At 40.9% G+C, this 24,970-nt stretch overlaps 1 protein-coding gene across 9 annotated transcripts in view; it reads left to right on the top strand.

Moving 5' to 3' along the window:
* Mical-like (MICAL-like protein) overlaps positions 1 to 24,970 on the top strand; it is a 321,784-nt gene that overhangs the window by 81,264 nt on the left and 215,550 nt on the right. For 7 of the 9 annotated variants that reach the window (XR_013083775.1, XM_076803827.1, XM_076803826.1 and 4 more), the window contains exon 3: positions 19,241 to 19,419. The exons of the other annotated variants lie outside the window; for them this stretch is intronic. Coding sequence is in view for 6 of the 7 variants with exons in the window: in XM_076803827.1 (XP_076659942.1) it covers positions 19,241 to 19,419 (179 nt within the window). In the remaining variant the exon portion in view is untranslated. The remainder of the gene's footprint in view (positions 1 to 19,240; positions 19,420 to 24,970) is intronic. 9 annotated transcript variants of the gene reach the window in all.

Raw genomic sequence — 24,970 nt, 5'->3', positions numbered from 1 at the left:
TCCTTTCGAGGTACTAATTTCCACACTTTGTGTTTCTTCATAGAGTTTAATTCTTCTTCCATGGCTCGTTTCCAGGATTCTTCTTCTTGTGTTTGCATCGCTTCTTTGAAATTCTTTGGTATAGCTTCCTTCCTATCTATCACCTGATTCGTTCGATGTTTTTCTTTGTTTTCTAATCTCGATGATCTCCTTACTCCTTCTTCCCTCAGTCTATTTTCTCTAAGTCTTAGTTTATTTAGATGTAACTCCTGCACCTCTTCATTTGTTATTCCAGTTTTTCTTCCTCGTTTCTTTGTTTCTTCTATTCGAAATTCTTCATCTTCCTCCTCGTCTCTTCGTTGTTCTTCTATTTGTTCTGGTTCTATTTCATTTCTTTTATCTTCTTCATTGCCCTGTTCAACGTTAGTGTATATTAAACTGGATACATCAATACTGTTCCTTTCCTTACTATTTTCTAATAACGTTGCTCCTTTTCTATTTTCGTCGAATTTTAGTGTCCTTTCTACGTAAATTTTCGTATTTTCCGGGTTATAAATCCTGTAGGCTTTACAATCTTGACTGTATCCTACAAATATGCCCGTATTCGCTCTGGGCTCTAATTTATTTCGTACCGTTTTCGGCACGTAATAGTATGCCACGCATCCGAATACTTTCGTGAAAGATACCGTTGGCTTTCTTCCGCTCCATTTTTCATTGGTGTAACGTCTATTTCTGATTTGGTTATTGTGATATTCTTTAAATATGTTGCTGTTGCCACTGCTTCCGCCCAGAATCTAAGCGGAAGTTTCGCATCCAGTAGCATGGTTCTTGCTTTGTCTAACAGAGTCCTGTTGGCCCCTTCTGCCACTCCATCACTTTGCGGATTATATGGAACCGTTCTTTGGTGTTGTATTCCTTTTTGTATGAATAGTTCCTGAAACCTCTTATTTGTGGATTCCGTACCATTGTCGGATCTTACCCTTTTTATTCGTTTCCCTGATTCATTTTCATATCTATTCATAAATTCTAGGAACTTGTCGTATACTTCATCTTTAGTTTTCGTAAAGTATACGAAGGTAAATCTGCTAAAATCATCTATGAGTACGTACATGTATCTATTTCCGGCTAAAGATTTAACAGGCATTGGCCCACACACGTCCATATGTATTAATTCTAGAGGTTCTTTCATACGTATATCAACTGGTTTATGTGGTCGTTGAGCAAGTTTTCCTCTTATGCATGCTTCGCATTGATCCAGCTTCTCTGTAGTATATTTTAAGTCTCTTACAATTTTTCTTCTTTCCATATTGTCTAAATAATTTTCGCAGAAATGACCCAGTCTCTTACGCCATAGCATTTTATCCATTTTGTCGTATTTTATTTCTTTGTCATTTTCATTTGTCACCGCCAAGTTTAGCTTATGTCTTTGTGGTTGAGGCGACAGTATATACGTTCCATCCACTTCTTCTCCTCGAGCTACCGTTCTACCACCTCTTTTTATTTTAACTCCTTTATCGAATATTACTTGGTTTCCATCGTTGTTTAGCTCGCTAACTGATAGTAAATTAGTACGCAACTGTGGCACGTAAAACACTCCATTAATATTAATAAGCTCTGTCGTTTCATTTGTTATCACATTTATTTTCACATCGCCTATTCCTCTGGCCATTACTGATTTGTTTTCTCCTGCTAATTCAATAATGGTGTCACAGTCCTGTATATTCATCATCCAGTCTTCATTTCTTGTCATATGTGAGGTTGCGCCTGAATCCACTGTCCATACTTCTTTCATGTTGTCGCTATCATCCTGGAAATTACCATTAATACTGGCTCTGAAAGAGTGTGTTTCTTTTCCCTTTCTTACTAAATGTGTGTTCTCTGTCCTAGTTCTGTGTTTCACCTCATGATTTGTTTGTCTGCTTTGATAACTTCCACGACCCATTCTAGTGTTTCTACTGTAATTATTATTATTATTTCTATAATGATTATGATTTGATTGCTTACTTGCGTTGTGGAAACAGTCTCTTGCCAAATGATTGTTTCTACCACATATGTAACAGGATTTACTATTGTGGAGTCTATTTCTGCCTCGTGACGTTCCAAATGCAGTTTCTCCTCGTTGTATTGGATCATGAGTTTCCTCTGCTCTGTTCCCTGTGAACGCTTCTTCTTCTAACAATAACTGTTCTATTTCGTTTAGAGTTTTATCTGTTTGTGTCCTTAAAATTCCTGCAATCCTTTCCATATGTTTCGGTAACCCTCTGATGACATGATAAGTGATTTCTCTTTGCTCGAACGTTTGGCCCAACGCTGCATTACGTGCTACGATACCTCGTGTTCTTGTAATATATTCTTTGATAGATTCCCTATCCTTCATTTTCAAGGTTCTTAGTTCTAATCCCAGATCGATTCTTCTAGCACTTATGTTACCTGTGTGTCTTTCCTTCAGAGTATTCCATACTGCCTTTGCTCTTCTTTCGTTCAAAAATTGTCCTGCTTGTTAGTCAGATAATGCTAATATAATGATTGCGAATGCTTCTTCGTTCTTTCTTTCCCATTCTAATCTTTGCTTATGTTCCGCTGTGTTTGAATTCGATGGTAGTTGTCCAATGCACCTCGGTTCATCCTTTTCTATAACATCGTTATATAACCCTTTATGTCTGAGAATGGTACTTACTTTTAACGCCCAGACTGGATAATTATTATTATTCAGTAATTCTATTTTATTTATCCCAAGATGATCCGTCATTTCTGTAATTTTTCCTTCCTACGTATTTCTATTAGTCTCCTTTCTAATTTCACTCGCCACGTGGTCAGCGGATTACTTAACCTCACAAACTTCCTCTAATCTCTCTTTATTTATTCCTCATTTGGAAGAACCATGCTCTGCTACCATTTGTTGGAAAGTAATTGGCAGGAACATTTCGTACTTTCAATATATAATATTTATTGAAGATTACACACTATGAAATATATATGTTAATAAAGAGAAAAATTCTAACGCGTCACATTTCTTTTCTGAGCAGTCGCGATCTTCGCTTACAACCGTTATTCTTTTGCGCACGCGCTCTACTTTCTTTCTAAACCGCGAGAGCACGTGAAAACCTACGTATGCGATCAGGAATACCAACACATCCCCATTTGCATGTAAGGATTAAATATGCATTTTGTATGACTTTATTCAAACTTTTTATTATTCGTGAAACTGTATGATTTAGTAGACTTTGTAAATTAATTTTTGCTCCCAACTCTGATATTTTGATTGAATTCATTAGTGGGTAACAATTTCGTTTTTCTTCCAATAATTTAAAATAAGAGGGCCAAGAGTTGTTATTATGTTTTATCTGTTCGTTTCGTATCGTAATGTACTGAAATTTGGACAGATCTGACATTGCAGAAATACTCAAAGCCTTTTCCGGTGAAAATTTTTTTTCTTTGGGTATATATCCTTGTTTGTTCAAATCTTCAACAATTTTGTCGTATTGATCATTTTCTAACTGGTGAAGCAAGCGTGCTTTAGAATGTATCCTGTGTTTCCTCAAGCTCATTTGTGTAGCATATAGTCATTCCGATAAAGAAACTAACTCGAGATCGAGCTCTTCTCATTCGCTCTCTAACGCTGCATTGCAAGAAGGATTTGTTCCCTTTATAAATAAATGTATACAAAACCTGATTTTTGTTTCCTAACACTTGTCGAAGGTATTTCTGTCAAGATTTCGTTTGGATAAGGGAAATCTTTCTCCAACCAATCGTTGTGACGGTTAAAGAACTTACTGTCAGTGTAACTGCACTTTACCCATTTCTCTTTTAGTTTAAAAGCAAAATTCCTTAAACTAACTTTAAGTTCTTCTAATTTTGTAGGAGAAATATTAAATCTCTATTCTATAATAAATCTTTATTATTATAGATTCTCTTAATTTCGAGAGATTTAGTGTTCGTATCGGAAAAAAGGCTCTGGAGAGACGTAGCAAAGGCATGTATAAACACGGTGGTGTGCATTTTTAATTGATTACTTACTTATTTAAGACGTAAAATGTCTAGAAAAAAAGGTACAGAGTAACGTAGCGTGACAGTCAAGGCCAAATGCCTACCGGCCCCCTTAAGCCGTAACAATTCTCGAATTGGGTCCGTTAACGTTGCTAAATTAGGAACCCACTTCCCAACGAAATTGACAAGGGCTAAAAAACTTTGGAGCTCTTCTATGGTTTTGGGCTCTCTGCATGTTTCGATTGTCTTTGTATATTTATCTAACGGTCTGATGCCTTTATCGGATAGCTCGTGACCTAGGAATTGTATAGTTCTTAACTTGCAAATACATTTTCCATCGTTGAGTAATACCTTATAATCGTTTAGGATTTCCAAAACTTTGGTGAGTCTGGTATTGTGTTCGCTCTCATTGCATCCGAATACTACAATATCATCAATGAAATTAACTACTCCGCTGCATGGTAATAAGATCTTCTCTAGAATTTTTTGGAAAATCTCTGGAGCACACGAAATACCAAACATGAGGCGTTTATACCTATAGAGTTCCGAACTAGTGATAAATGTTGTGATATACCGACATTCTTCGCTAAGTTCTACCTGATGAAATGCACTTTTAATGTCTAATTTTGAGAAAAATTTAGCTTTTCTAAATTTCGGAATAAGTTGCTCTATTGTAGGTAAAGGATGATTTTGTTGTCTATTATTATTGTATATAATATTTATTAAACAACTATGTTAAACTCTACGTTATTCTATCGCTGATACAATCTTCACGCTATGTCTCCATTATCTACGCACGTTCTCTCCTCGTCGGCAAGCAACCATCACCCCCCTATTCTCGGCGCATGCGCAAAACATCCAACACACACACTTCGCAGGAACGCGCCTCAGTCTCACACAGTCTCACAGATTTTCCCTAAGAATAGCTTTATTTGCGCGTCTCATATCAATGCAAATTCTTACATTTCCGTCGCTTTTGAGGATAGGAACCATAGGTCAAATCCAATTGGACGGACTATTTTCTATCTGTTCCTTTATTTTATTCTCAAGTGGTATTGGCACTCTACGATATGGTTGGCAGACAGGTCTAACTGATTTGTCGATGGGGATGTTAACCTTCACCTCCCTAAATTTGGGGAAAACCCCGTTACCCATCGCGTTAATATTTACCCCTACTTTCAGTACTTTCAGCCTTGTGGCGGTTTCCTTACCCAGTAAATTCCTAGTCCCGTTTTTTACAACATAAAACGTCGCCATATTCGCTTTATTACCGATAACGATCTCCGCGTTAAAGGAACCTAGCACTGTCAAAGGCTTTCGACTGCCGTAAGCCATAAATGTTTTGTTTGGATTCTTCACAAGATTGTGAGCCCTAACATTGTATTGTTTCGGGTTATTCCAAGTCGTATCGTTTATGATATTACATTTACTCCCTGAATCTATTAACATTTCCAAGTTCACTCCCCCTACTCGACACGTTATGCTTTCGTCATCATCTATGTGAAATATAAAATCTATCTCCGTGTTGGTCTTTTCGTCTTAATTTAATCTAGGTTTTTTGCTTCCACTGAACGTAGCCATTGCTGCTTTGCGTTTCTTTACTCTAGTCTGGCATTGTACCCGGAAATGTCCTAAATAACCGTACTTTAAACATTTCTTTGTTCGAGCTGGGCAATTAATGTAATCGCTCGAGTGTTTCTCACTCCCGCATCGAGTACATGATTTTGAAATCGCAGTGCTACTTTTCGTTTCTATACGATTTACTGCTTGAGGAGTCAGGTCTACTTTTGTTGGATCAAAGTTATCCATTTGTCTTTGCACTGCTTCTAATGCATTTGCTTCCGTGATTATTTTGTCGAGAGTTACCCCATCACCTAGCGTGAGTAATTTTTCCCTGAGTTTACTCGACTCACAGTTCTCAGTTATCTGGTCTATAAGGTTCTCTTCAATGTTTGTAAATTTGCATTTTGAACTCTGGCGTCGTAATCTTACCAAAAATTTGTCAAATCTCTCCCCTGGATCTTGCTTCATTAATCTGAATAGATGCTTCTCATATATTTGACTCTGTTTAGGGGAAAAATAATTGTCTAGTTTTTTAATAGCAATTTCAAAAACGTCACTGCCTTCCTCTGTTGCATGGGCGCCTGGAATGTTGTAATAGATTTCTTGTAATTGTAACCCGCCCATGTGTAGAAGGGTTGCTCGTTTTTTCCGGCTTATCTATATCTACTGCTAGTATACAGGGTGGCCAGCGTAACTCTGAACAGCTCAATATCTCGAAAACTATGCCATCGATTTTAAAGTTCTTAGTCTTAAATTGCATGGAACTGAAGGGCCTTTCTGACTACATAAACGTGAAGTGGCCTCCCTTCCCCTTTAACGGGGGAGGGGAGGTACCTTTGTAATTTTAAAAGGAACCCCCTATAAAATGTTACATATTTAGATTCTACCGGAAAAAACAAGTCAATTTTGTCTGAAACATTTTTTTGTCAGATACTTTCATGATGAGATATAACAGTTTGAAGTTTCGAGTTGTAGGTACTTGAAGCGCTCGGAAATAGCTTTATGGAATTATACGCGCTTGAGTCCTTTGCTTATTCGTGAAGAAATAAAATGTACTTTAAATTAAATGTTCAAAATGTCCACCACGGGCTTGTAAACATTTATTTACTCGAAACATCAAAGTTGTTCTAACATTTTTTAACATTTCGGGAGTCACTGAAGCGCAAGCGTCACGTATTCTTTGTTTCATATCCTCTTTTGTCGTCGGTGGTTCAAACATAACTTTGTCCTTTACATATCCCCATAAGAAAAAATCTAATGGTGTTAGATCGGGGGATCGAGGAGGCCATTGACGAGGTCCCCCACGACCTATCCATTTGTTCCCAAATTTTTCGTTCAAAAATTGCCTGGTGATGATTGCAAAATGTGGAGGAGCGCCGTCTTGTTGGAACCACATTTCTCTTCTAACGTGCAGTGGCACATCTTCCAAACGCGGAGGCAAATGATTTTTTAAGAAATCACAATAACTTGCAGATGTTACAGTTTCTTGAAAAAAATAAGGTCCAATCACAAAATCTCCTATTAGGCCACACCAAACATTTAAAGACCATCGATGTTGAAAGGGAACACATCGCATCCAATTTGGGTTTTCCACGGCCCAATAATGCAGATTATGTCTATTTACATGCCCTGAATTCATAAAAGTGGCCTCATCGGAAAAAAGTATTTTGCACAAAAAGTCATTTTCCACAACACCCTGCAGCCACTCACAAAATCTTACGCGGTGATCGTAATCTGCTATCGAAAGCTCTTGTGATAAAACCATGTGATATGGATGATATTTTTGCCGTTTCAAAATTCGTTGAATTGATGAACGACTAATATGTGATGTTTGTGCAAGTGTACGTTGACTAATATGAGGATTTAATGTAATTGCAGCAAGAATACTGGCACTATTATTTTTATTAGTGACAGCTTTAGGTTTATTGCGAGTTTTTTACACAATTCACCGTGCTCGCGAAGCCGCTTTTCTAAATTATGAAATGTTGCATGACATTTTTTGATCCCATAACGTTCAAAAAACATCACTGCTGCACGCCGATAATTTTTTTGGCATTCACCTAACGTTAATAACATATTCACTTCGGTGTCAAAAGTAGCCATAATCACAATGTTACTGCTTGAATAACAGCTCTAAACTGTAAACGTTTTCATAGATAAGTGAGTCAAACTCAAGAATTGTAAATATTATTGTTTGTGTTTCTTCATGAATAAGCAAAGGACTCAAGCGCGTATAATTCCATAATGCTATTTCCGAGCGCTTCAAATACCTACAACTCGAAACTTCAAACTGTTATATCTCATCATGGAAGTATCTGACAAAAAAATGTTTCAGACAAAATTGACTTGTTTTTTCCGGTAGAATCTAAATATGTAACATTTTATAGGGGGTTCCATTTAAAATTACAAAGGTACCTCCCCTCCCCCGTTAAAGGGGAAGGGAGGCCACTTCACGTTTATGTAGTCAGAAAGGCCCTTCAGTTCCATGCAATTTAAGACTAAGAACTTTAAAATCGATGGCATAGTTTTCGAGATATTGAGCTGTTCAGAGTTATGTGGGCCACCCTGTATAATATTTATTGAAGATTAAACACTATGAAATGTATATATATATATATATATATATATATATATATATATATATGTCGGAGGCTGGGCGGACTCGTCCGTCCTCGGACCCGTCGGAGATTGTCCGTCGTCGTTCTTCATCGTTTCGCTCCTTTCGCGCTTACGCGAACGTCGTATGGACTCTACACGTACACGCGATGCCGGATCGCGTAGCGCAACGAGAGACACGTCAACGAGCACACGGGCCGCACAGAATGTTCGCGTACGTCTTTTTGTTCTTTTACTCTCGAGAAGTCGCTTTCCTCAAAGCTAGTCTTCTCTCTACCGTCCCGGAAACTATTCTGTCGCCCGTGGTCACGTTCAACAGGGTCCCAGCCCATCATTCCAGGTACCCTGTCTCGCATCTCCCTTTGCCCCGCGCGCGAAGAGGGGTAGCGCAGGTACGCAGGGACTGTTTTATTGTCCCTTCGCAGGGCAATTATCAGGGTACGGTAAATCGTTATTTTACAATTAAACTAAGTCCTATAGGCGTTACGCGTTGTTGCCGACGGGGTGCATTGCTGCCATCACGCCCCGACACGGCCCTCCTGACTGTCACACGTCCTCGTGTGGAATTGCAACGACTTTATACATCGTCTGGAAAAGAAATACCATCTATGTTTCCCGTTCGTCCATTCTGACAAAATATCGATTGAGCTCTGAATGCCATGTTTGCCATGTACTCTATGTCGAAGCACTATACACGCGTTCGATGTCATGCGGGCAATCTTAACCAATTCTGGATAAAAACATATTCAGATAATTCGGTGCCACGGAATAAACAGTTCGGCCAAGCGGTTCTGACACACCGTGAGCTCAAGACAACAACATGAACTTTTGTCCACTACTGGACACAGCAGAACAAAGCCACCCATGTGGCACCCGACCAACCACGTGGTCACACCTTTTTCAGTCGACTCATACGACTCCTGACCAATCACGTGGTCACACATTTCGCAGTCATCAACACGACCCAATACATCCATCGTCTGCCGTTACATCGCCCCGCCTCCTTTACCAGCTAAACTGGGTTTGGGAATAATGGCTTACGACTAATAAGCACGACGCATGGATTTTCACGTGTTTCTTTCCTCACTGTTGTCATCCCCGACACTGGCACATTCTGTTAATTCGGTGTCGCTCCAATTACTACGGATATCAAACTCTATGGGAACAGAACTATCAGGCATCAATCTCAGTCGCTCGTGAGCATATTTAAGTACTCTATTGCCACTTACAGGCTTCAAACGGTATCTGTCGTTGGGCAAAACTTCTATTATCTTATACGGACCGCGAAATTTAGCATCTAATTTCGTTTGATTTCGTTCGTGATTTTCTATAAGAACGTAATTTCCGACCGAAAATCTAACAATTTTTGCTTTGTTACTATCGAATCGTGTTTTGTCGTACGCGGCGTTTTGGTCGATCGCTTGGGTCGCTTGTTCTCTGATGTCCGAAAGGTCGAGTTCTTCGCCGTTATCATTAGCAACTGACAATGATATTGGTCTGGCAACTTTGCCTATCAGCAATTCCAAAGGGCTATGCTTAGTGGTACGATTCGCTGTACAATTTAACGCTAGTTGGACATTTTCAAGGGACTCTTGCCAGGACTTGCTATTATTTAGTTCTACCGCGGTAAGCATATTTCTAAGCGTACTCATTGTTCTTTCTACCTGACCATTGGCACGACACGTACCTGTAGCGATTAGATGCAGGTCAATATTATGGGTCTTGCAGAATTCACGAAAATTGCTGTTTGCGAAACATCTACCCTGATCGGCAATAATTCTGGAGGGGGCCCCAAATAAATTCACGCAGTAATTCAGTGCTGTGATGGCACTGGCCGCGTCTATGTTTATGGAATGTCGTAAAATTACAAATTTGGTGAACGCGTCGACGAACACAAACACGTATTCTTTTATGTTATTTTTGCCGCTAAGTTTTCCCGTAGCGTCAACATGAATCGTATGCCACGGTACGCTTACCTTTGGGATAGGATGCAGCTCGGCTTGCGCTTTACCTGAGTGAGACTTTGATAATTTGCACGTGATACAATTTTCGACAAATTTACGAATGTACTTCGACATGTTAGGAAACCAGTAATGTTGATAGGCCTTCTCTAAGGTTTTGTTCCAACCAAGATGCATAATAGACTCGTGAACATGATTAATTACGGACCATCGAAAATGTACGGGGACTATGGGTAATTGTTGACTGCGATTTTTACGTTGTATTTTTCTATGCAAAACTCCTGATTTCAACGAATATGTTTTGGCGGTATCAGGATCCATTTCATTGTTTTCCAATTGGGAAATGATCTTGTTCAGTTCATCATCTCGTAGTTGCTCAGTTTGTAACCAGTTCTCCGATATCTCGGCCAAATTAACCCGTTTCTGTTCAATCCGTTTATAACTGTCTTTGATCGGTAAAGGGTTTCGCGAGAAGAAATCCGCGTGGCTCATGCGTTTTCCTTCTCGGTATACAATGTCAAAATCGTATGCCTGTAGGAATGCCCACCATCTGTGTACTCGCGGGGTAAGGTCCATTTTTGTACGCGAGGCTTTAAGCGAGTTGCAATCAGTGACGACTAGGAATTGTCTTCCTTGCAAGAAGTGGCGGAAATGTCTTATGGCATTGACTACCGCTAACGTCTCCAACTCGTATGAGTGATATCGCGATTCGGCGTCAGTGGTTCTCTTACTATAATACGCGACCGCGTGAGATTTACTATCTACTTTTTGTATTAGGACAGCACCGTAACCATCCGAGCTGGCGTCAGTATGTAATTCGATTGGGTATGACGGATTGAATAGCATTAGTGTGGGTTCGTTTATTAAATTTGCAATAATGTCTTGTCGGATCTTTTCGTGTTGCTGTTTCCATTCTATCTTTCCTTTTCCCGTAGTCAATTTGTATAGTGGGGAAGTGATCTGAGAAAACTTAGGTATAAACTGTCTGAAATAGGAAGCAAGGCCTATGAATTGCCTAAGCTGAGTCACCGTTGATGGAGGAGAAGATTCGGTTAATGCTTTTACTTTCCGTGGGTTTGGCCTGATTTCCCCCGCGGTCACTTCAAAGCCCAAATAATCTACACGTGATTTTAGAAACGCACATTTATTCAAATTGAGTGAGAATCCCGCTGACTTTAATTTTTCTAGTACTATTTGTAGCCTCTCTAAGGACTCTTGTATAGAGTTGGCCGGAATCATAACGTCGTCCAGGTAACAAACTACAAATGTGTTTACGAGTCCAGAAAGGGCTTGATTTATGGCCCTCTGAAATACCGAAGGTGCATTACGAAGCCCGAACGGCATGGACAAATACTCGTATTGACCATCTGGAGTAACAAATGCAGTCTTTTCTATCGAGTCTTTATGGACAGGGATTTGATGGAAACCCGACGCCATGTCTAGCGTCGTAAAGTATTGTGCGCCGCTTAGTCGCTGGATTTGGTCGTTTATGAGCGGTAAGGGGTACCTATCGGGGACTGTGTTACTATTTAGTTCCCGGTAATCAACGCATAAACGGTCAGAACCGTCCTTTTTGTTAACGAGGATTACGGGACTGGCAAACGGGGAACAACTAGGTCTAATTATCCCGGCAGACAAGAGTTCGTTGATTTTGTCCTTTACAGTTTGCTTCTCATCAGGGCTAAGTCTATATGGTCGTCGTTGAACAGTACGATTAGGGTCTATTAATTTTATTTGTAACTCTCCCGAACTTATCCTACCCGTAGGTGTACCGAGGACAAACGATTCAGAAAATCCTTTTAACAGATCGATTAGTTCTTCTCTATGGGGACCAACTACATCTGTGTCAACACTATTAAAGTTATCGATCTTTTTGCCAACTTCGCAAATTTTTATTATCTTATCCCGTCTTAGACTGAAGCTATTCGCCGAAATTTCAACAGAAAACCCTTGCGTTATCAAATCGCGTCCAATCAAAATACTATAACTCAAATGTTCGTCCGGCACGACATGAAAGAGAATTTCAACGCGGTGATCGTGTATTACCACTCGGGACAGGATCTGTAAGTTACTCATCACGTTAGCGTTGCCAAGACCAATTAACCTTGTCAGATTTCTAGATCGCTTACCGGAAAATTTATTTCCCACCGACTCTTTTATCAGAGAGCATTCCGCACCCGTATCAAAACAAAATTCGTAGACCTCACCCGATTCCGCTAGTTCCGCTGTTACCGGGGCGATACTGCACAAGTTGATCTGCCGTTCCATGGGTATCCTCGGATGTGGTCTTCCATCCTCCTTCTTGCACTGTGGAGCAATATGGCCGTCCTCTCCGCACTTGAAGCAGGTAACCGGCTTTTTCGGTGGTCCCCGGTTGCTTCCGCTCGTGCCAGGCTTGGGTCCCGGCAACCTGGTAGCTCCTTGGCGTCGATGACAGTCCGTGGCTTTATGTCCTTCCTTGCCGCATGTAAAACACGTAACAACACTTTTCGGCTTCTTGCTGTCCGTTGACTTCGGTTCTCTTCCATCGGTGGTAACTGGCCGTTTACGGAACCCGAAGGCCGTCAGCTCCTTTTGTAATGAAGCCCGCGTATCGATATTTGTTGTGAACGCAACGCGCTGCAGTCGAGGATCTATCTGCACGCAATGTGCCAATGTTGATGCTATAGCGATTTGTTCCGTCGACATCGATGCGTATAAATTAGTAAATGAGGCCAGCACACGGTTTGAGTATGAAGGCATAGACTCGCCTTCTCTTGGTTTTCCCCCGTTGATCCTCATCATTGCACCCACAGGGGTTTCGAACGTATCATATTGGGCTAGAAACATTTTTCTGAACTCACTCCAGTTCATGCCAGCGTAATTCACTTGCGACATCCACGCGGACGCGCCACCTTTCAATGCCCTGCTTAGAGCCATGACCAATTCGCTGCCCTGTATCGGTCGCTCTGCGAGACACACATCCACCGTTCTACACCAAGCTTTCGCACTGTAGTCCTCCTTATCCGGGTCGAACTCTGGCAGGAATATCCGGGTGGTGGCGTGTGTTGGTTGATTCACTATTGGACCTTGCATCCGTCCTAATAGCATCTCGAACATTAGCTTCCAATTTGTTCCATCGTTCTCGGGCGAGGAGACTCGCGGAGCTGAGTTTTCCCGCGAGAATCCCACTTCTGATGTCGGAGGCTGGGCGGACTCGTCCGTCCTCGGACCCGTCGGAGATTGTCCGTCGTCGTTCTCCATCGTTTCGCTCCTTTCGCGCTTACGCGAACGTCGTATGGACTCTACACGTACACGCGATGCCGGATCGCGTAGCGCAACGAGAGACACGTCAACGAGCACACGGGCCGCACAGAATGTTCGCGTACGTCTTTTTGTTCTTTTACTCTCGAGAAGTCGCTTTCCTCAAAGCTAGTCTTCTCTCTACCGTCCCGGAAACTATTCTGTCGCCCGTGGTCACGTTCAACAGGGTCCCAGCCCATCATTCCAGGTACCCTGTCTCGCATCTCCCTTTGCCCCGCGCGCGAAGAGGGGTAGCGCAGGTACGCAGGGACTGTTTTATTGTCCCTTCGCAGGGCAATTATCAGGGTACGGTAAATCGTTATTTTACAATTAAACTAAGTCCTATAGGCGTTACGCGTTGTTGCCGACGGGGTGCATTGCTGCCATCACGCCCCGACATATATATATATGTATATATATATTAATAAAGAGAAAAATTTAACGAGTCACATTTCTTTCCTGAGTAGTCGCGATCTCTCGGTTAATCATCGTTTTTTGCGCAAGCGCTCTGCTTTTTACAAACCGCGAGAGAACAAGAAACCCTAACCTACTTATGCGATCAGGAATACCAACAATTACAAACATTTTTTTCTATAGTACTTTCTATAGTGCTTTTAGCACTTTGTAGTGCACTATTGTTTCACTTGTGTTGATATTGGGGCTTATGGTAAAAATAGTGATTCCGTTACATTTAAAAATCCAATATTTTATAAAAGGTTATTCGAAAAATCATTAAACATACCAAAACCTAAATCAATATCTAATGTAGATCCAACACCACTGCCTCATGTTATTGTCGGGGATGAAGCTTTTGGTTTAATGGAAAATGTAATGCGACCCTACGCAGGAAAAGCTTTATCATATGAGAAAAGGGTTTCTAACTACAGTTAAATGTAAACGTAGACTTTGCAGACGACATCATAAAGGCCTGTTGCGTCTTGCACAACTTTGTGAGAACTAGGGATGATGTAATGTAAACTATGAATAAATAGTCTCAATGTAGTACATGCAGGAAGGGGGGCACCGGCATCATTAAATATTATAGACAAATTTGCTCATTACTTTGTAAATGAAGGTCGTGTTGACTGGCAAGGTACAAAAATATAATTTCAAAATGATAAATGTCAGTCCTATTTATAATATCTTAAATTTTTTTAATTTATCATATAAGCGAGTTCTTGCCAAAGAAACTCTTTTTTCCGTCATATCGTCTCCATCTCCAAATAACTCCACCAACTCTTGCCACTCTCGATTTTTACAGACTTTATTGGAATAATCAGATTCATGCTGGCACACATTGTAAACGTGTGAAATCCGCCCAACAACTGAACGCTCTCATAAAAACCATAAAAAATAGAATCGCGCGGACACTGCACGGATTTTGTTTCCTGCAGTCCGTCGGCGACAGCCGCGCGGGTAGGAGTGAACGAATGTGAAGACGCTAATGTAAATAAGCACCGCGTGGTTGATCTGCGCAATTTGCATTTGCATTTGTGCGGTTTTCGCCGTGTCTGCGAAGTGCGTAGTGATCTTCTGGTCTCACACCGATATAGCCGACAATGTTGCGGCACACTCCTCGACGGCGACGGCTCTCGAGCTTCGCTGTCCGTTTCTACGTGCTACATTCCATCGCAGAAAGTCATTTTCTCAGTTTTCTTGTCGCTATCGGGTAGTAGTCATACTGCTTTTGACTTATAGACGGATGTGACTCTTAGGTTTCCAGCGTGCCCTGTGTATTTCAAATGCGACGCTCGGCGAGAACCTTTTTTTTTCCGTGGGATAATGTCTTTACGCATACCCCGGCTCTCTGGGGGAAGCCGGGGTTATGTGGGACTACCCTGGGGAAAAAATCCCCAAAGGCTACCCACTAAAAACCCACGCCCACCTGAGCTAAAGGGGAGGTGCCTGGATCACGCGAGTACTCAACAGTACACCTCCCAGCTAACATCACACCCCGGGGGAGGGGTTTAGCCTCCCCCATTGCCTATACTATAGGACCCCGGGCGGAGGGACCCGCCCGGTGTCCCCATTCCTGGAGCCTTCGGATTGGGCTTCCCGAGCCCCAGCTCGGTCCACCCACAGCTTCCGGAGTCTTCGTGCCCCGCTCGGGGCCGGTGTCCCGAAGGAACCAGCCCCCGCCGAGGCAGGAAAATGCCGCCACCGGAAGGAAGGGCCGTCCGAGGCGCGATCCGGCAAGCCCCGAACCTTCCTTTCCCCAAACCCCCCACGGATCCCCCTCCCCTATTGGGGAGGGACGGACCGACACCCCCCCCCACCGGGAAACTAGCCCGGGGGCCCGGGTCAGCTTACACCCCGGGCCCCCGCGCTCGGCGAGAACCTCAGATTTCGTTTAAGAGTCAGTCGCCAGAACCGGGAAATTGACTCATAACCAGAATTCACTGTATCTTTCATTATTTATAATTATTGTTAAATGGCAAGAAGAAAAAAAATCTTAAAACACGTATTGTTAAATAAAAGAAGCGTTGGTTGTGTATTTTACTAACAACTGGTTTATTTTATTGTATTTTAGTAAACATCCAGGTTTTGCACGAGGCTCACGTATACAGTGTTTCTATAAGACTGCACACAAACATATAGTAACAGATGGCGCTGTTGCATCAAGGTAGCGTTCTCATGTCTCATGTCTCATTGCGAATGTAAATGTACCCTAATACTCAACACGTATCTCCTATTTTGGATCAAAGATCACACACCCGAGTTTACATTCAAATGAACTAACAATAAATAGAAGTAACTACAAAAAAATCAAATTTTTAATACATTATTTAAACAAAAAACTTTTGTCAAAATTTTCTTGGACGACTACATTTTCTATTACAAAACACACAATTAAAAACAATTTAATTTTTTCGACATCTGGTTTCCGAGATATCTCAAAAAATTTGGTTTTGACCCCCAACTTTGAGGGCTGTTCTCACCTCTTCAAAGTGGATGGTTGCCGATAAGAAAAATAAGTGTCAAATATTTTTCGAAGAACTGTAACTGTAAGAAAACTGTAAGAAAACTTCTTACTTGCTCGTCATATTCCTCTACTATTGTTCTCCGTTCTGCGCGGACCTGGTCAGTGCTGGTTCACATCTGGCGACCAGACCCAGAGTAGGAGGAAAGTTACACTTGTTGGTTTTACCGCAGGGATATATTAAGTCATTTGAAACATTATTGCATTGAAACAAGTAAGTGTTTGACCTAAGAAATGTTTTAAGAGAAAAAATGGATTGTATTTTGTGCGGTATATACCAGAATGTTCGTAACGTTTACACATCGCCGATTGGCACAGCGAGTAGGGTGTCGGAATACGGAGCGGATAATACGCTGGGGTTCGAATCCCGTCGGTGGGAAAGTTTTTTTTCCATACGTCATCTTTATTTTTTCAATTTCTTATATGGTTTATTCATGTGATTTTAACAATATTTTTTTAATGTTTTAAAAATATTTAGGTAACACTTTTAACTAACTTTTATTTATATTACTCCGATTTCACTTCGAATTTCATGATTTCATTTTCTTGGATTAGGCAATAAATTAATATTTATATTATTGTGTTCGTCCACGATTTCCGCCAGATATGAAATTGCTTGTGAAAATTGGTAAGATTCCGTGAAAAGAATTTTTAAATCTACTTCTGTCATTTCCGGAAAATCAAGAGTATCTACCGAGGATACTGTTTGAAATGGAGTCGTTTTGCAGTTCCAATTATTTCCAATTTTTGGAAAGGTTTTGTTGTCTACTTGTTTGTGTAGAAGCTGGTACTTTTGACCTTGTATACTATGCATTGCCTCTACAACCCAATGAATTTTCGTGACTTTTCGGGAATAATTCAACTGTTTCGTCGAAAGTTGAGAACGATTACCTTTTAAAGCAGGCATGAGAACTCTGAAAACATTTTTCAAAAAAAAAATTGACGACACTGCCTGTTATAGTACTTTATCGGAGCACTAAACAGCAAAGTAGCATGTTTTCATATTTTTGAGAAATGTACATTTTTCCGATATTTTGAGGTTTTTCATTTTTTGCGACCACAGTTTGCAAGAAAAAATCTGAAAAAATTCTCAAAAATCTGTCTTAGGATCCAAAATATGCCACATTTTTTTCAGAATTTTAGGAAGCATCAGAGTGTGGGAAATGCGCGGAAAAGCGTCAAATCTAATTTACGCTGTAACTACCCTCACGGGCAAGATAGGGGGTTGAAATTTTGCTCAGAGGGGTTTTTCTGGGTCAGATTTCGAATGGTTCATTAATCATTGAAAAACCTCTAAGGGCAGTTTTGACCATCTTAATCGGCTAGGCCCTTTTATAAAAACATAATCTAAATATTTGTATTCGTAATATTTATGCAAAAATTAACGCGAATACGGGCGAACATTGGTATTTCATACAACAAACTTAAAAATTGAATTTCTTAAAATCTCCTCGAGGAACATTATTTAAACAATTCAGAAAAATTGTTTTCTTTTATTTTTATATCTCCCTAATGCTTCTGAACACGACTATTATTATATAATCAGAATTAATATTAAGGTTCTAAACAATAAACAACTACTTTCAACCTTTGCCACGTTTAACAATAATTGATTTGAGAAGTAAAATTGTCGTATTTACCTTCTACAAACATATGTGTTGACGTAAGAAACAGTATTAAAATGCCTAATCCATATTTGGTTTTTCGAACTTTGCACTCCTAAATCGGCTGTTTCCCCTACTGTGCGTCGCTGCGCGGCCTCTACCGTTAGTTTGTCGGTTCTTCCACTCTTCAGCACCACTCCTATCTTGACTTTATCTCCAGAGCCGGAGAACTGGCGCGCCGCGACGCACAGTGGTCGAGGGGTCCGCTTTTTATGGCCAAAATTCAATTTTTCGGCTTTCAAAGTGCCATATCAACATATGCGTGAGCATGTATATTTCAGTTATTTAATGGTAATACTATATGTAGTATTCTGTCTGATGATTTAAGGTGATTTGTATCATTCCCTTATGTATTTGTTTCGTATTTCGGTGTGTATGATTGCGCAGTAGAGATTACTCTACATCGTGACTAGTAGAGATTACTCTGTTATTAGCAGTCCGATCGAAAATATTTTCATCAGATATAGCATGGTTTCAAGAGAGCTTTCACGTGGTTACAGCACATTTTTTTTCAACTTTATTTCATGGTTTTTCAAGGTCACCTTCAATTTTTTGTAAATACACCTATAATTTTTTTACGCCTATCTGTTGGAGGATTTCAAAACAAATTCGGTAAGATTACATGTATTACTTTTTTATCATGTGGGTCGAGAAAAGATTAAAGAAATACACATTCTATTGTAGAATAGAACTGTAATATTACAAAGAGTATCGTATGTGTTGCGAGGAAAAGACTTTACCGCACGGAAGTGGAGAGGAAACTACACTTTTCTTATAGTTAATGTTAACAATGTCTATTCTATAAGTAATTATCAATAGTTTAACAGTGATACTTTTTACGATATATAAGGTATAATAGTTCTCTTTTTAAGCGTGGGTATACTACGCACGACCACGGTATTACGACAAGCGTACGAACCACATCGGCTTGGTTCGGTAACTCTCGGGTTGCTTCTTCATCCCTCTCATGCATGCACACAGAGATTACTTTCTTTACAGTATGCTATGCCATTTTACGAGTTCCGATATTATTGATAGATCGAAAGTATTGATTTCAGTTCTTACCTACTTTGTAAGCATTTCGTTCTGTACATAAAAACATTTTCGATCGAACTGTTCATAACAGAGTAATCTCTACCGGTCACGATTCGTAATTCATCTAGTATTGTAGCTTGAAACAATAATGTTGCTATTGTTTTTTATCGCAGCGATTTCGACAGTCTAGACAAGAATGACGTATATCGGAACAATGAGCTGGCTTTCACAACAGCGGAGCAATATTTGGGAATTCCAGCGTTATTGGATGCAGAAGATATGGCCTCCTGTTCTGTCCCAGACCGATTGTCAATTTTAACCTATCTTTCTCAGTTTTATCAAACTTTTGTTGGTAAGTTTATCCCTCTAATTATAATTTTACTATTTTTTTACGTAGCCTTCAGTATTTAAATGTTGTACGATGAAAATCTGTATAAATTCAAGCTCTAAATAAAATATCAAGAGCTCTAATAAACAATTGTATGTTATGTGAACTGTTCTTCAGTAGATACCGCTGAAATAGCATCATTTGTAGAGCGAGAAGGAAACCTTCGGTAACAATGTGTATAGAGGCTCTTGAGTTGACGCGTTTCAATTGTGGTTTCTAAAATTTCTCTCGCTCTTAACGAGGAATTTCATTTGTGTATGATCATGATATCAATTCTCGGTTTGAAGAATATTGTAAAGTTTTAAGTTAAAATTGATTCAATTTCTGAAGTGTAAACGATTACAGTGTCTACTCGATAAATTTCCGAAACACGGGTCCCGTCAGAAACATTTATCGGCCTAGAAAACTATTCTTTGATTCACTGCTGAACGTAGAAAAGGACAGCGAGCTTGGGGCCTCGGTGGCCGAGAAGTGTAAACATAGCACGGGTCGGGTATATCGGCGTGAGACCACTGCTAATCCAATAACAAAACTTTTTGATTTTTCATTATTTTTTTAAGGGACTTTCACCAACATAGTCGTGACATTTTGACATTCCGACGATAATTGCTCCTGTAATGAACGATGAAAATTTGGCACGGTAGGGGCCCTTCAAACGCCTGCTTCTCACACCACCCATTTTTCATACTGCGCGCACCTTCGTCGCGCTCGCTGGTGTTTCGCGTCTTCGTTGCCTCACAATAACGGCGCTTACTAGGAGGGGACAGTGGGTGCTTTGGTCAGGACAGTCCTGTCTCAATTGAGACGAAAATGTCCATCCCTGGCGTATAGAAAACACTTTGAACTGTGTCGGCAGCCGTGATCTCAGCGTCTCTTTCTTTCCCATTACTTTGTGCTTCTTTGGATCTGAAACTTTCATCCTTCATTACACAAGTAAATATCATCGAAATTATATCATATTTGGTATCATTTTCATTAGAAAAATGCCACGAACCTGTTAGTGAAAGTCCCTTAAAAAATAATGAAAAACGAAGATGTTTTGTTATTTGAGTAGCAATGGTCTCCTGGTTTCACACCGATATACCCGAACCATATTATGGTACACTTCTCGACGACCATGGCCTCTCGAGCTTCGTGGCCCTTCACGTGGTATACCCCGCGGTAGTGGGGATACTTCTCGGACAATTATTGGCTAGATATTTGGGACATTTATCGAGAAGACACTTTACAGTGTACTAGTAAGAGTGGAAATTCCTTCGTACACATATATTTACTATACTTGAAGTTTCAACGAGTCTTTCTCGTAGTGCGTAGTTCTTTCTGGTAAAAAAGTATCTCGTTAAGTATCTCATCAAGTAAATCATTTGACGAAAGAAATGTCAACAACATAACTTCAAAATATCTTCTATCTTTAATCGTAGAAAAGAATATAAAGAAAGACATTATTTGTCTTGGTGGGGTAATTATTCTAATGAACAAGATTTTTTAAATGTTTTTCTTAAATGTATGTGCATATTTTTGTCATCGTCGCATAATAGCTCAGACCAAGTTCAATCTAATGACCTATAACACCATGTTTTTAGTGTGAAACTCGGTACAAAAAATTTAGGTTTAACCTTGCTTGCATAACGCGGGTATTTTATGCCCACTTTGATATTTATTTTTAGATTCCTTCCATAATTTTATGTAGTTTTGTGAATTCCTTCTTTGCAACTTCACGCATGTACAGTCCGTCACAAAAATATGGAGTCACAATGTAATTTTGAATTCTAAGCTTTGTATTTTTAATGGATATCTAATTATGTACAAGATTGGGTTAAATTGTGTTAAAGTACAGTATAAACTATGTATTCCTAAAAAACACCTCGTTTCTTATTAACAATTGATTTAGTATAGAAGAAAAATCAGAAAAATGTATGTTGCAAAAATATTTTAATTCATAAAATTAGGATACTTTATTGGTTTAAGGTACAAAATAAAAACAGTACCTTCAGTATAATTACTTCATACTCTGGGCATTTTTTATAACATGTCTTAGGCGATTTAGCATGTTACTAATTATTTCTTGCAAATAATCTTTGCTACTTTGATGCCATTTGTCTTTTATCCTCCTTTTTATTCTTCTGTGTTACGTTTTGTGAACTCTGCAGTCCAAAGCATATTACAAAATTGTCCTTGAGATTTAAGTCAGGGGATTGGGGAGGAGGCTGCAATACTTTTCCACAATTGTGCAGTAAAAATTCCTGCACAATTTGGGCCTTATGCACTGGGTACGGCTTGAAAATTAATACCCCTCCACGGCCGGTTTCGAAGGCTATGCACCCTTAACTTCCGAGCTCCACAGGCGCGTACAGTAGGAATTATTCGTGGCGCATTAGGGCGATTCTCGCATCAATAGATTTCCACATCACGCATAAGGTAATATTGCTAGTGCGTTTTTTTTTTGTCAGTTATATCCTCTGTTGGCTTATGCCACTATGTCGCACGATAATTTCGGACAATGCTGGCACAAAAGTTATGCGTGATTAAAGTTGAACGATTTTAAGCATTTTTAACAGGTAAGGGCATCGACGTATTGGTATGTATAGTGAAAACGGGTTATAAGGCGCCTAGACCGTTACGTTAACCGACGTTGAATGTCCCTACTACCGCGGGGTATACCCCGTGAGGGACCGAGAAGCTCGAGAGCCGCCGCGCCGCCGCCGACAAGAGTGTGAGCATGACACGGGTCGGGTATATCGGTGTGAGACCAGGACACCACTACTAATCCAATAGGAAAACTTCTCTATATTGTAACCGTACAGGTTACATATCGACACATCGCATATATCGAACGTCGTAGTCGACCCCACCATAACACTCCGTGAGGTAAACCGCGAGTCCTGATGAAGAAAAGGACCGCGAGATATGGCGACACTTGTCGCAATGCGCACGCATCGATCCTCACTCGATACCGATCGAAGTAGGTCGATGCGTGCCGCAGATAGATCACTCTACGTGATCTGGAAGCGGGTCTAGCCGCACGCGTTCGCGAAGTGTCCGGTCGGCGAAACACGGTACGCGATCGAGGGGTCAAACCGATCTGATAGAACACACAAACCGACTGTTCTATCCTCGACGCGTAAGCGCCTCAAACCGAGGAGTCACAGGTGCAGACTGCGCCGTGGCATTGCCGACAGTTAAGACGCAGTTCTGTGCTCTGCGGACTCGATCGCGTAGTAGCGGTAAACTTTATTAAAATCGTAAATCATTTTTCGTGATCGTTGCACCGAGCGGACACTTCGTTATATTCAAATGCGTTGTCGTGTTCGAAATGCCTATGACTGCTCCGGTAGGATTTGCACAGTCGCGGTTATTCTGCCGCTATCCATAAAGAATATGTACGGAGGCCACGCATCGTGCCGAAGAGCATAGTCCTTGGTAGCGTGGCGTGACCGACGGCTTGGTGTGCGTCTCCATCCATACCACTTATACGAGTTGTGGTGTCGCGTCGATCCCGGAATTGGGGAGAATCGGCTCGCGACTGAGTAAGGGTTAACGGTGAATGATTGTAATTTCAAACTCCGGAGAACTAGTCTTTATTTCTAAATGCAAGACTTGGCTTGTCTTCGGTAACTTCTAAACAGCTCGGTGTTTGAAGGATTTCGGTTCTCGATAGTTCTAGATAGCTCGGTGTATCAGACAGTTCTAGATCTCGTTACAATATTTTGGAATAAAGTAGGCTCGGATGTGGGTGTGGTCTCAGGAAGTTGTCTATGATTGGTTGAAGGATGTGTTTTTGAAGGTGTCGGAAGTGGTGGAAAATTAGGAAGAGTGGGAGTGAAAGGTACATTTGTTTGCAGGCGGCTACGGCTATATAACTATAAATTTCGGTACGCTAACGGTTCGCAGGTCAACATGTGATCGTCAGCTGAGGTATACTCGGGTTTTTGACTACCCTAAACTATGCTGGGTTTTTTATGGCGGTGGTCGTTGTGCCGCGGGTAGTTAGTCTAGTTGACCTTCACGGTCGCGCAGATGTCCCTTTGCAGAGGGTTTTTACGACGGAACACGAGTATTCGGACGAGTGCATGGATGGTCTGACAAGTCCACAACCGTGCAGTGCGTAGTATGCGGACGGATTGTTCAAACGAACTCACAGTTTCCCTTCGGGTCGAATCGATACGACCGAACTCTGCACGGTCGCTGCTATTCTGCCGCTGCCGTCACGAGTAACAGGGGTCTCGTGTGCGTCTCCTCCTGGGCCATTTGTACGAGAATTCGGCCAAGTACCTGGGTGGTCTGACAGGTTCGACTTCGATCGATCACGAGGTCGAAACAAGTCGTTGAACCGTCACTACGTCGCGCACACGGGTCGGAGTAGAGCGATCGGACTGTGCACGATCACTGTCATTCTGCCGCTACCTCCACGGAGATTGCTCGGAGGCCACGTATCGTGCCGAAGAGTGGACTTCTTTGTCGCGTGGAGTGACAGGGGTTTTTAGTGTGTGTCTCTAACCGGACCACTCGTACGTATTTGCGGGTACGGTTGGTACCGAGTGTACGGTTGGTTAGACAGGTCACGAACTCGCATATCGCGGAGCGTGATCCATATTGAAAATCGTATAAATCGGTTCTTGAAAACCAGGCGTAGAGACAAAGCGAGCGAGCCGCGTGCGTCGTAACACGGTAGACACTGTGTGTTTACGTGTTACGAGAAATCGGTACGGATTACCGCGCGTCATCACAACGGTATTTATTGCCCTGAGCGTCGAGAAAGATCACGGGCCGTCCTGTGGACAAATAGCTCTTCTGCTAGCATATTATATATAAATAGTTCTTCCAAGAATATACTGCCCTTTTACTCGAAATCTGTCTACAAAGCTTTATTTGTCTCGCCCAAACCTCGCCGCTTTCCAGTGCCTGGAGGCACGAACCCATCTCCTTCGCGAATTAACACGCGTAGGGAATTCGGGGTAGTAACCGGCCCCCGCGAGATAGTATAGATTATTCTTGAGTAGCCGAGACAGAGATAAAATTAATTAAAATAGTCAAGAATAGAATGTACGGCTACAATATTTCATTATTTTTTTAAGGGACTTTCACCGACATATTCGTGGCATTTTTCTTATTAAAATGCTACCAAATATGATACGATTCCGATGATAATTACTTGTGTAATGAACGATTAAACTTTCGGACGCAAAGAAGGACAGCCTATGAGAAAGAAAGAGACGCGGAGAGTCGAAGCATTCGGAAGAGATGAAAGACTGACGTAAGCTAAGGCCATTAAATAAAAAATTAAACTTTTTTATTATTAATTATTTTTTTATGGGACTTTCACCAACATATTCGTGGCATTTCTCTGAGGAAAATGATACTAAATATGACATAATTCCGATGATATTTACTTGTGTAATGAACGATGACAGTTACTTCACATTGAAAGTAATAAATGAGTGTAAATATAATCAGAATCATATCGCGTTTGGTATAATTTTTCTTTGAAAAATGCAACGAATATGTTGGTGAAAGT

This window comes from Halictus rubicundus, unplaced genomic scaffold (assembly GCF_050948215.1).
Source record: "Halictus rubicundus isolate RS-2024b unplaced genomic scaffold, iyHalRubi1_principal scaffold0028, whole genome shotgun sequence".
NCBI lineage: Eukaryota > Metazoa > Arthropoda > Insecta > Hymenoptera > Halictidae > Halictus > Halictus rubicundus.
Note: the sequence above shows the minus strand (reverse complement) of the source record. Positions and strands in the feature narration are given on the sequence as shown.